At 55.4% G+C, this 13668-nt stretch overlaps 1 protein-coding gene across 6 annotated transcripts in view; it reads left to right on the top strand.

Annotated features, from left to right (window-relative positions):
* The window catches only part of FBXO41 (F-box protein 41), a 94617-nt gene that overhangs the window by 44393 nt on the left and 36556 nt on the right, over nucleotides 1-13668 (top strand). For all 6 annotated transcript variants that reach the window (XR_013637258.1, XM_078861366.1, XM_078861369.1 and 3 more), the window contains 4 exons: nucleotides 153-268; nucleotides 410-562; nucleotides 8969-9064; nucleotides 11451-11569. Coding sequence is in view for 5 of the 6 variants with exons in the window: in XM_078861366.1 (XP_078717492.1) it covers nucleotides 153-268; nucleotides 410-562; nucleotides 8969-9064; nucleotides 11451-11569 (484 nt within the window). In the remaining variant the exon portion in view is untranslated. The remainder of the gene's footprint in view (nucleotides 1-152; nucleotides 269-409; nucleotides 563-8968; nucleotides 9065-11450; nucleotides 11570-13668) is intronic.

Raw genomic sequence — 13668 nt, 5'->3', positions numbered from 1 at the left:
TGTGTGTATCTTTTGCACTCTGAGAGTTGTTACAGCCGTTTAGCGCTTAATAAATTAAAACTGATGACGACGGTGATGATGACGATGATGATGTGTGCCGCGCCGTCTCCGTGGTGACTTGCCCCCGTATCGCCGCGCCATCCCGGCCACAGTTCCTGGCGTCGCTGTCCGCACGCTGCTCGCTCTGCCGGAGCCTCGTGCTGCACAACCTCAAGCCACGGTCGCGGCGCAAGGGGGAGAGCCGCGAGGAGCACGCCGCCACCACGCGGTACTTGGGCTGCTCGCAACGGCACATCGGCACGCCGGCACATGGGCATGCCGGCACGCCAGAACGCCGGCACCCCGGCACATCGGCACATCGGCACACGGAGGTCTGTTCAGCTTAAAATCAGTACCTTGTTGCGGGCAGGGGCTGCCTGGAGGCTGGGCTGGAGGCGCTGATGAAGGTGGCTGGCCCCCGCCTGCTGGCGCTGAGGGTGTCCGACTGTCCCCACGTGCTCACCGAGCGCGTGCTGTGGCTCGCCGGCTGTCACAGCCGCAAGCTGCAGGCACTCACCTACAGGCGAGTTCACACACACTCACCTACAGGCGAGTTCGCACACACATTGACATACAGGCACGCTCGCACGTACACACACACACACACATCTACAGGCATGCTCGTACGTACACACACACAAACTTACAGGCACGCTTGTACATGCACACACATCTACAGGCACACTCGTGCGTACACACACATCCCCAGGCAAGCTCGCATGTACACACACACACTCAATCTGCCAGGCACACTCGCACGTACTATACACGCAAATACACGCTCACCTACAGGTAAGCTCACACGTACGCACGTACACACTCACATACAGACACGTTCGCATGATGGAAGCCAGGCAGTGTGCTGGTGGAGGGCTCGCTAACTAATCGGCTGTTTGTTGGTCAGCACGTTGCTAGAAGCCCACGACTCGGTCCGCGCCGTTCCCGTCATGAGATTGACCTCTCGCAGTTTTTTCACCGCGTGTACGGACAAAGCGGTCGAGGACGCGCGACGTTGCGCGGATCGTCGCCACTCGGCAGGATTAGGTCGATGCTGTTGCATTTGGCGAGGCGCTGTGAGATTCAGTGAGGCCGCTGTATGGATCGGTGAGGAGCTGTGGGTGGCGGGAGGGTGGTGGGGGGGGGCGAGAAAGTGACAAGTGGCAGCCGGAACGGGAGGCCGTCCCATCCTGTGTGCGTCGACCGGGCTGCAGTCGAACGCCGGCTGTGGATTCACATTTAGTTTTGCAATGCCCGTGACATTCTTTCCCCACTAGAATTTTATCGCCATGGCTTCGACCGCAGCAGCAGGCGTGTTGTCGTGGGGGCTCTAGGGTCCGGTGGAAACATCGGGGCCACGAATTAGTAACGGGAAGCGCCACTGCGTGGTGTCAGCGCCAAGGCATGCGTGCATCTACCCATTATTGCCCGCGTGAAATCTTCTCCGAGCACATCGAATGGGGCATTCTTGTGCATGTAACCATTTTCTTGCAAAGCAAGGCTGACCGCTGATGAGGCACCGGATGTCCAGAGTTTCACTTGCGTTGAACCAACGCTCGTGGAACGATGCACTCCCAGAAGGCCGTGCGGCTGATGTGATGTGTAAAAAATAAAAAACAACTACATTGAGGGACAAATATGGCAGGAAGGAGGCGCAATGTCTGCTGCTTCATGATGGGATTCTCAACGCTTCTCGGCAAATGTTGTTTTGATACCTCTTACACGCACTTAGTCGTGTGGCAAGAAATGCAATGCGCGATGGTCCTGGCCAGCCTGGTTCAATAACTGACCATGGCGCGCAACACCCGAGGTTGCACCTCTGCTTAGTACGGTTGGCTAAGTACGGTGCGAAAGAAGTTCAAGATTTACGCGGGAAAGCTTCGCTGAGTCTCAGGACGCTCTCAGGAGGGTCCTGGATAAGCTTCGCAAATGGGGGTTGGAGGGGGAGGGGCACGCGGGGGGTTGGCGGGGGGGCGACGATCGCTGTGAATTTCCCAACGGAGTAATTTCCGAGTAAATTATCCAAATAAACGGTGCCAAATAGTCGCAACGCGCTTATCAGTGGCCGCTTTCACAGATCACGGCAAAAGATGCACTAAATAAATTAAGTTGAAAGCGCACTTCGCCTTTTCCCGGTGGATGCAGAGGAGCGGTTCTCATGGCGACGCTGCTCCGACCCCTCAGCGGCGAATGCGGATCGAGTGTTCTCTCCAAAAACATAATTCTAAGCCAGCATCATCAGGCGATTGACACATAATGAGTGTTCTTGGTTCTTTCGGTAAAGTCACGTAGAAGGGAAATAATAAAATAATAATAATAAAAATAATAAAATAATTCTTAAAGTGAGAATCATTTTATTATGTTTTATTTTTATTATTTTATTATTTCCCTTCTACGTGACTTTACCGAAAGAACCAAGAAGATGAATCCCTGCAGTCACGAAAGCTTTAAATCGAAACATAATGGGTGGCGACGGGCGTAGCAGCGAGTCACTGACACGAGGCCAGCTTGTCCGAGAGGCACGTGGGGAGGCCTCAATCCAGCAGTGGATCAATCACGGCCGCCTGCGTATTCCTACATCGAGCTACGCGTGGAGCGTTTACTTCTTGTTGTGGGTGACTGGATCCACGCGTCGTTGTTCAGGCGGGAGCCGTGTCGTGGTGTCCGAGTTAAACACATTTAAGGGCTCGAGGGAGCAGGTGGGCAGAGGTAGGCAGGAGGGTGGGGGGTGGGGTGCGGTGGGGGGTGGCAGTAGGTTTGGTGGTGGGGGGGGCTACCGGTCCTGGCTCAGGTACACGCTGTGCCGCCTTCGCCCCGAAACAAATCTGTCCGTGCCGGCTCCTGTGTCGTGGCCCGCAGCTGCGCGTGGGTCGATGTGAGCCGGGCGGATCGATGGCAGGCAGGGGATCTATTCTGGAGAGAGTGCCTCGCCTCCACGACCTGTGTGCGTGCGTCACCAACCCCACTCGTGTTTCTTTCGTCATCGGAGGAGAAGGGGCGGGGGGGATAGGAGGTTGAGGGAGGTTCGGGAGCATCTCTCATGGCCGGGAGTCAAAGGTCAATGTGTAGCAGTGGGGCTCACCCATTGGGGGCCCGGTATGCCGTGAGCCAAACAGGTTGGTTGGTGCCACCTACAGTGGCTCATGCTACCACAGTGTTCATCATGGGCAGTGTTCACCATGGGCATTGTTCACCATGGGCAGTGTTTACCATGGGCATTGTTCATCATGGGCAGTGTTCACCATGGGCAGTGTTCACCATGGGCATTGTTCACTATGGGCATTGTTCACCATGGGCATTGTTCACTATGGGCAGTGTCCACCATGGGCATTGTTTACTATGGGCATTGTTCATCATGGGCATTGTTCACCATGGGCATTGTTCACTATGGGCAGTGTTCACCATGGGCATTGTTCACCATGGCCAGTGTTCACCATGGGCATTGTTTACTATGGGCAGTGTTCACCATGGCCAGTGTTCACCATGGGCATTGTTCATCATGGGCATTGTTCACCATGGCCAGTGTTCACCATGGGCATTGTTCATCATGGGCATTGTTCACCATGGCCAGTGTTCACCATGGGCATTGTTTATCATGGGCATTGTTCACCATGGCCAGTGTTCACCATGGGCATTGTTCATCATGGGCATTGTTCACCATGGCCAGTGTTCACCATGGGCATTGTTCATCATGGGCATTGTTCATCATGGGCAGTGTTCACCATCGGTAGTGTTCACCATGGGCATTGTTCATCATGGGCAGTGTCCACCATGGGCAGTGTCCACCATCGGTAGTGTTCACCATGGGCATTGTTCATCATGGGCAGTGTCCACCATGGGCATTGTTCACCATGGGCAGTGTCCACCATGGGCAGTGTCCACCATCGGTAGTGTTCACCATGGGCAGTGTTCACCATGGGCAGTGTCCACCATGGGCAGTGTTCACCATGGGCAGTGTTCACCATGGGCAGTGTTCACCATGGGCAGTGTTCACCATGGGCAGTGTCCACCATCGGTAGTGTTCACCATGGGCAGTGTTCACCATGGGCAGTGTCCACCATGGGCAGTGTCCACCATCGGTAGTGTTCACCATGGGCATTGTTCATCATGGGCAGTGTTCATCATGGGCAGTGTTCATCATGGGCAGTGTTCACCATGGGCATTGTTCACCATGGGCATTGTTCACCATGGGCAGTGTTCACCATGGGCAGTGTTCATCATGGGCAGTATTCACCATGGGCAGTGTCCACCATGGGCAGTGTTCACCATGGGCAGTGTTCACCATGGGCAGTGTCCACCATGGGCAGTGTTCACCATGGGCAGTGTCCACCATGGGCAGTGTCCACCATGGGCAGTGTTCACCATGGGCAGTGTTCACCATGGGCAGTGTTCACCATGGGCAGTGTCCACCATGGGCAGTGTCCACCATGGGCAGTGTCCACCATCGGTAGTGTTCACCATGGGCAGTGTTCACCATGGGCAGTGTCCACCATGGGCAGTGTCCACCATGGGCAGTGTTCACCATGGGCAGTGTCCACCATGGGCAGTGTCCACCATCGGTAGTGTTCACCATGGGCAGTGTTCACCATGGGCAGTGTCCACCATGGGCAGTGTCCACCATGGGCAGTGTTCACCATGGGCAGTGTCCACCATGGGCAGTGTCCACCATGGGCAGTGTTCACCATGGGCAGTGTTCACCATGGGCAGTGTCCACCATGGGCAGTGTCCACCATGGGCAGTGTCCACCATGGGCAGTGTCCACCATGGGCAGTGTCCACCATCGGTAGTGTTCACCATGGGCATTGTTCATCATGGGCAGTGTCCACCATGGGCATTGTTCACCATGGGCAGTGTCCACCATGGGCAGTGTCCACCATGGGCAGTGTCCACCATCGGTAGTGTTCACCATGGGCAGTGTTCACCATGGGCAGTGTCCACCATGGGCAGTGTCCACCATGGGCAGTGTTCACCATGGGCAGTGTCCACCATGGGCAGTGTCCACCATCGGTAGTGTTCACCATGGGCAGTGTTCACCATGGGCAGTGTCCACCATGGGCAGTGTCCACCATGGGCAGTGTCCACCATGGGCAGTGTCCACCATCGGTAGTGTTCACCATGGGCATTGTTCATCATGGGCAGTGTCCACCATGGGCATTGTTCACCATGGGCAGTGTCCACCATGGGCAGTGTCCACCATCGGTAGTGTTCACCATGGGCAGTGTTCACCATGGGCAGTGTCCACCATGGGCAGTGTCCACCATGGGCAGTGTTCACCATGGGCAGTGTTCACCATGGGCATTGTTCACCATGGGCATTGTTCACCATGGGCAGTGTCCACCATGGGCAGTGTCCACCATGGGCAGTGTCCACCATCGGTAGTGTTCACCATGGGCATTGTTCACCATGGGCAGTGTTCACCATGGGCAGTGTTCACCATGGGCAGTGTTCACCATGGGCAGTGTCCACCATGGGCATTGTCCACCATCGGTAGTGTTCACCATGGGCAGTGAGCTGAGCATACACATTGAGTTTGGAAGACAAACGGAATGTTTACTTCCCATATTCCGTACTTGCCTCATATCACATTCTTGTTGTTTGTTGTCGAACTCTCTTCTCTATCGGTGCCATTTCAACACATTCATCTCATACAAAGCTACCACGCAGGTTTTGCTATCGCGCAGATTTGTGATCGAGAGATGGAAACATTCAAGAGAACATTTGATAGCATTGGCCACCTTGAATGGTACCAATAAGAAATGTTCAAATTCCCAAGGACCACTAAGAATGTTTTAACCCCCCACCAATACCTTCCTAGCGAGATTACTTGGTAAAATAATAAAAACGGTTATCACGTCACACTTGCTGTCAACTTTCTGCCAACTGGCATTACTTTAAGATTCGCTTCTTCTGCCGCTATCTAAAATGCTCTTTCATACCGATATTAGGAAGCCACTGGAGCTAGGCACTTTAAATCATCAAGGTTGAAAACAAATTTCTTTAGAACTGCTTTTCGTGTTCAGTTTGTTGTCCTTCCCCCGCACCTCAGATTAGCACTGTTAACTACGTATGGTGCGAACGAAGTTCAACATACTTACTAATCCCGTAGAGCAGTGGATTGAGAAAAGGGCTGATCCACATGGCAATGGCTTTGGGAGGATTTCATCCAGCAGTAGATTGATCATGACTGCTGCTGCTGCTGCTGATGGCGGCTTGCATTCTAGACATGAGCTATGGACATGTGCAGCCACTGCACATGCGTGATCATGTCGGGAGCCGGTCATGAGTGACTGGGCGAGTTGATGTCAACATTCATGATGTTCCACATGGGCTCGAAAGCTGAAAATTGGACACAAGATCAAGTTCAGACCACTTGGTTCTCAGTCTTGATATTATTACACGCTTTTATTTAACTCACTCCGTCTGTTGTTGTTGTCGTTGTCGTATCCTCAAATCTTGTAACTCGATTTTAACCCACTTCCCAATGTGGCATCGACTGCAAACTTGGTATACTTATGTCATACTGATGACAATACTATATTTTATATTAAAAATTAAAGCACATTTTTAAACATTATTTTTTACATGTTATGTTTTGGCTTGGGTCTAATTGTCCACGGTAAACTGACGTTGGCTGTAATTGGCCACGGTCCCTTACGTTATGGCAAGCTTCGGGGCCACTTCCTGGAGTCGTGGAGTTCTGCCATTACTAGTACAGTACATTTAATTAAAGCGTGTTTATTCTTTTTTTAATTACTTATTTTGGCTACTGTACCCCCCTTGTTGAATCTTGTTTCAACCGAATACAGCCCCTTGCCTGACCCAACATGGTTCTGAGAAATAAATGTATGAATAATGAACATCAACAATTTAACCAATTGTCCATTCCGTGAGGTATCCTAACTAGCAAGCGAATAAAAAAAATCAACGGAAGCTCTGCATTGCGTGACGTAATCAGTTCGTGCTCGCTGGTTACTCTTGGAAACCAACATTGTTTACGATCAGTGACTTTAGAATTGTGTTTTAAATCGTTCTAAGTTACCATATGGACTTACATTTTTTTCGTCGTTATTTTATATTGACAGATTCATACACGATTATTCACCGCACGCGACTCTCCATGATCGATATACTGTAATTTCGCACATTAAAAAGTCACCTCGCCCGCACCCACATGGGGGCCATTGCCACGTGACCACTAGAGGGCAGTACGTCACCGCCGTGGTTTCACTTCCCATTGGCCAGGACCCACGCGGTTCGTCGCAGTGGAAATCGTCGACGGCAGCCCAAGGCGGTTGGTTGGCGGCGATGGAGTGCGCAGGCGGTGCAACTGCCCCCACGAAGGGGGGGAGGGGGGGTGTCAGAGGTTGCAAACGGGTTTTGATTCCCTACCCGTACCCTACCCGAAATGAGTGACAAACGGTTACTCACCAGTGACTCACGGTTTACCCGTACCCGGCCGCACCAAGGTCGCAAACGGCTACCCGTACGCGGGTACCCGGGTAGCCGGGTATCGGGTAGGGTACGGGTATCGGGTACCCGGTTGCGACCTCTGGGGGGGAGGGCAATTGGAGGGCAGGAGAGTGGCTCCGTGGCTCCACAATTTCAATCCTTTTGCTTTGGGGTCCATGCCAACCACGCCACGCGCCTCTGTGGTGGCAAGCACGTGGCTCGGGGTGGTGGGGCTTTATAATGGCCCTGTCGGAGCACTGAGCCGGCACGGCTAAGATATTTGGATATTCGAATCCGGGTTTAAAAGCCGCCAGTGATTTCAACCGGTTTCTCAAGTTGATAGCCTCTGCCCGAATACCGATGATTACACACACGCAACAACAACAAAAACTAAATTTAGTTGCTTATTTACCTCAACTTATTCCAGCTCTGTTAATTGTACATGAACAAGGAATGCGCGTATGGGTAGTTGGAAGAATTTCAGAACTAGTTCTGTGAAGTTATCTCCCAGGGCTCGAGATGACTGTGTGTGTTTTTTGCGAGCCTATGCTTCTCTGGATCTCTGGAAGTCTGTAAGTCCCTGTGTGGGTCTACGAGGACATTGTGAGTCTGTGGGTCTTTGTGTTAGCCTATTGGGTGTGTCAATGGGTGAATCTGTGCACCACGAAACGAGTCCATGAGTTTTGATGCGAGTCACCGGTGGCTGGGTTGAGGCCATCATCTCGCTACAAATTAGAACGTGGTATCATCTCAGGTGGACAAATCCTGGGTTCAAATCCAGATTCTCAGCACTCTGACCTGTGAGCCACCTGGTAACCTCTACTCCACGTGCGTTTTAAACTTCACTCACCACAATAAAATACTTGAAATTGCATTTCAGGAGCGCCACCCGTAACATGATAGCGACATCGCTGTATTAACGTACGGACCACGAGTGCTATCGAGGTGTACCTGCTGGTGCGCTGGTAACTTTGTCGACTTTCTTCATGTTAACTAGCAGCCCACACATTACTTGGATGTGACCCTCCCTCCCTCCCTGCGGACGTGACGTCCTGCCAGCCAGCAGGCAGCCAGCAAAGACTTTCTAACATGTTGTTAATGAAGCCATGGGTCCCAGAGCTCGGTGGTGCTGGCTCGGCACTCTGACTTCTGACCCACCAGGCCACAGCCAAATACATATTTCCATTGCAACGTATTTTATTTTATAATGATGTATGCTTGTCCTCTGTCTTTGAAACCGGTTGTTTTCTATTGGGACTTCTCTACATGTGCTGTTGCGCTTGCCACGTTGACGACACAGTTCTCTCCTGCAAATGTCTTGTCCTTCCCCGCACCTCCGATTAGCACAGTAGACTACGTACGTACGTACAAATGATGACTCTGTCCTGGTCTCTCGATTTCCCCACCTCGTTAAGCAAAATGAACGTGGAAGTTGGAACGCGATCGCGTGCTCACAGCGCCGGCGCCCGTGTGCTTGTTGCAGGAGCAGCACGGACCCCGTGACTGCCCAGGGCCTGTGGTCGCTGAGCGCCGGCTGCCCGGATGTCGTCTCCCTGCAGGTGGCACCCGGCTACCCATGGTGAAGAGAGACCAGGCACACGGGGGAATACCGCACCACACACGCACCGCACGCTCAAACACACACCGCACATTCAAACACACACCGCACATTCAAACACACACTGCCCCATATGCTCAAACACACACCGCATGCTCAAACACACACCACACATTCAAACACACACTGCCCCACATGCTCAAACACACCCCGCACGCTCAAACACACACTGAACCACACACTCAAACACACACCGCACATTCAAACACACACTGAACCACACGCTCAAACACACACCGCACGCTCAAACACACACCACACATTCAAACACACACTGAACCACACGCTCAAACACACACCGCACACTCAAACACACACCGCACATTCAAACACACACCGCAACACATGCTTAAACACACACCACACATTCAAACACACACCGCACACTCAAACATACCGCACCGCACAATGAAACACACACCGCACCACACATGTGCACCGCACACTCACACACTGCACGCTCAAACACATACTGCACCACGCACGTGCACACATAACGCTTGTAAACACACACCACCGGCACGTACACGTAATTCACACCCCGACGCCACGCACACGCTCGATAAACACGCTCAGATGTACCGCGCACGCACGCACGAGACGAGGCACACGCCGTGCACGGCCCACGCTCACGGCACACGCTCACGGCACGTGCTCACGGCACGCGCTCACGGCACACACTCACGGCACGCGCTCACGGTACACACACACGGCACGCGCTCACAGCCCACACTCACGGCACACGCTCACGGCACGCGCTCACGGCACGCGCTCACGGCACGCGCTCACAGCCCACACTCACGGCACACACGGCACACGCTCACGGCACGCGCTCACGGCACGCGCTCACGGCACACGCTCACGGCACGCTCTCACGGCACACGCTCACGGCACACACTCACGGCACGCGCTCACGGCACACGCTCACGGCACACGCTCACGGCACACACTCACGGCCCGCGCTCACGGCACGCGCTCACGGCACACACTCACGGCACGCACTCACGGCACGCGCTCACGGCACACGCTCACGGCACACACTCACGGCACGCGCTCACGGCACACGCTCACGGCACACGCTCACGGCACACACTCACGGCCCGCGCTCACGGCACGCGCTCACGGCACACACTCACGGCACGCACTCACGGCACGCGCTCACGGCACACGCTCACGGCACGTGCTCACGGCACGCGCTCACGGCACGCGCTCACGGCCCACGCTCACGGCACACACGGCACACGCTCACGGCACGCGCTCACGGCACACGCTCACGGCACACGCTCACGGCACGCGCTCACGGCACACACTCACAGCACGCACTCACGGCACGCGCTCACGGCACACGCTCACGGCACGCGCTCACGGCACACACTCACGGCACACACTCACGGCACGCGCTCAAGGCACACGCTCACGGCACACGCTCACGGGACACACTCACGGCCCGCGCTCACGGCACGCGCTCACGGCACACACTCACGGCACGCACTCACGGCACGCGCTCACGGCACACGCTCACGGCACGTGCTCACGGCACGCGCTCACGGCACACGCTCACGGCCCACGCTCACGGCACACACTCACGGCAGGCGCTCACGGCACGCGCTCACGGCACACGCTCACGGCACACGCTCACGGCACACACTCACGGCCCGCGCTCACGGCACGCGCTCACGGCACACACTCACGGCACGCACTCACGGCACGCGCTCACGGCACACGCTCACGGCACGTGCTCACGGCACACGCTCACGGCACACGCTCACGGCACGTGCTCACGGCACACGCTCACGGCCCACGCTCACGGCACACACTCACGGCACGCACTCATGGCACGCGCTCACGGCACACGCTCACGGCACGTGCTCACGGCACACGCTCACGGCCCACGCTCACGGCACACACGGCCCGCGCTCACGGCACGCGCTCACGGCACACGCTCATGGCACACGCTCACGGCACGCGCTCACGGCACACACTCACGGCACACGCTCGCGGCACACGCTCACGGCACACACTCGCGGCACACGCTCACGGCACACACTCACGGCACACGCTCACGGCACACACTCACGGCACACGCTCACGGCACACGCTCACGGCACACACTCGCGGCACACGCTCGCGGCACACGCTCACGGCACACACTCGCGGCACACGCTCACGGCACACACTCACGGCACACGCTCACGGCACACACTCACGGCACACGCTCACGGCACACGCTCACGGCACACACTCACGGCCCACACTCACGGCACGCGCTCACGGCACACGCTCACGGCACAAGCTCACGGCACACGCTCACGGCACACGCCGTCCCCGGCTGCGCTCCACGTGCCAGCGCCCAGGAGGAGCTTTTCGACAACGGCTGCCTGCAGATGATCGGTCGCTGCTGGCCCAACCTGCGGGCGCTGGGGGTCGGAGGTCGCGGCTGCGACATCCAGGGCCTGGCTGCTCTCGGTGAGCACTCAAGAGCGAGCTGTGCTCTGGTTGCGTCGCTTGATTTTTAAAAAAATATCTTGTATTCCTAGATTGTATCGGGCACGACGATTGCGTGGTCTGACGTGGCAACGGCACCGCGATTGAGATGAGCGTGATTGGGCAGAACGCGTCGCGAAAAAGACGCCTTGGGATTTGGGAGTTGAGACGAAGTGGCAGCCGCTGACGTTTACCGTCGCCGCTGGGATCGTAGTTGGCGTGTGTAAAGATCCAGGCGCTCCACCACCACCACCACTCATCACACAAACACGCAAAGACAAAGATCCCCCGTTTATCCTTCAAGCAGACTGTTGGGGCATGTACTGGTGGGTGACCAACACTATGCCCGGCCGCCTTTGTCTCCCCCATGCTGATGTTTGCACACTGCGCTGGGTACTCATTTGAGGTTGAGTCGACCCTGGGGAGATCCAAAACCGGTTCAAATATTCGACACTGTTATTGGTTGTGAGCGGGAATCAAACTGGGATCGATGGGTTGGTAGCGGTGTCTTAACCACTATGCTACCACTCTTTCACACACACACATATACACTTACACACACAAAGATCGCCTGTTTAGACTTAACAGACTGTATAACAAGAGCTGTTAGCGAGCACCTATGAAGGGCGGCACGGCACACGACGGGGTGGCCAGCACCACGCCCGGCCTCCTTTGTCTCCCTAGTGCCGATGGTCACACACCGTACCAGGTATTAATTTGAGGCTGAGTCGAGCTAGGGGAAGCCCATGACCGGTTCAGATAATTATCACCGGTGGTGACCGTGAGCGGGAATCGAACTCGGGTCGCTAGGTTCGTAGCGCTGCACACATTCATTCACACACACATGTATACACACCTATGCACAACAACAACAACCGCCATTCGCCACTAAGTGGAAGTGACGTCACCACGACGCTTGTGCCAGGCCATGTGCAACTTAAGGCCACGTGAAGTGTCGAACGCCCGCTGGCAGGAGGTCACGGGGCAGACCCAGCAGGCGCCACGGGTCGACTGACTGAGATGACCGAGATGACTTGCTGATGCATCACCTGTGCCCCCTACTGTGCCAACTTGCTGTGCTTTAGCCACCAGGGGCAGGCCAGCCTAAATGTTTCTAACCGGCGAAGATGCTCCATTAGGGGGGTCCACGTTTCGCAAGCATAGAGAAGGGAGGGAATGACTGTGGCCGAGAAGACCTGAAGCTTCGTGCGGAGCGACAGACCAGGTAGCTTCCACACATCGTTACGCAACTGATGAAAAGATATTGCCGCTCGACTGATTCGGAGTGAGACCTCTGCTGTCAAACTGGAGCCGGTTATAAGCACACTGCCCAGGTATGGGAAACTCTCCACAACTGCCCCATCACCGATTGGGAGTTGTGTGGGTGGAGTGTCCGATGGTACAAATTACCCAGGCAGGTGCTTAGTTTTGGTGGAGCTGATGGTAAGGCCCCACCTCTTAGTGGCACGCTCCAGTCTCAGCAGCAGCGTCTCCAACTCCTCCTCTGAATGAGCAGCTATTACCAAATCATCGGCATACATAACATGGTTGACCAATAGGGAGCCATCCCTTGATCGCACCAGGGCATCGATCAGCCTCCCATTATATCTGTACCAAATGGAAATTCCCTCGGTACAGCTATTGAAGGCTTCACGAACTACGTGGTCAAAATAGATGTTAAATAATGTGGGAGCCAGAGGACATCCCTGTCGCACCCCAAGGTGTACAGGGAATGGCTCTGACTCCCAGCCACGTAGTTTTACCCGGGCCCGCTCACCATCATGAATGTCCTTAATGATCGTGAGCAGAGGGTCAGGGACTCCGAAAGCACTAAGAACAACCCAGAGTGCAGGCATATTCACACACACACACCCACATGCATGTGCACATCACATCACATACAAGGCACGCACGCACACACACACCTCGTTCATCCCTCGCTCTCCCAAACCCTCATCGCCCCCCTCCACTCGTCGTCTCTGCCCCCCCACCCCCTCCACTCCCCTCACCCCCCACCCCCTCCACCCCCCGCACCCCCTCCACCCCCCCACCCCCTCCACCCCCACCACCCCCCCACCCCC

The sequence above is a fragment of the Lampetra fluviatilis genome, chromosome 12, assembly GCF_964198595.1.
Source record: "Lampetra fluviatilis chromosome 12, kcLamFluv1.1, whole genome shotgun sequence".
NCBI classification, from domain to species: Eukaryota; Metazoa; Chordata; class Hyperoartia; order Petromyzontiformes; family Petromyzontidae; genus Lampetra; species Lampetra fluviatilis.
Note: the sequence above shows the minus strand (reverse complement) of the source record. Positions and strands in the feature narration are given on the sequence as shown.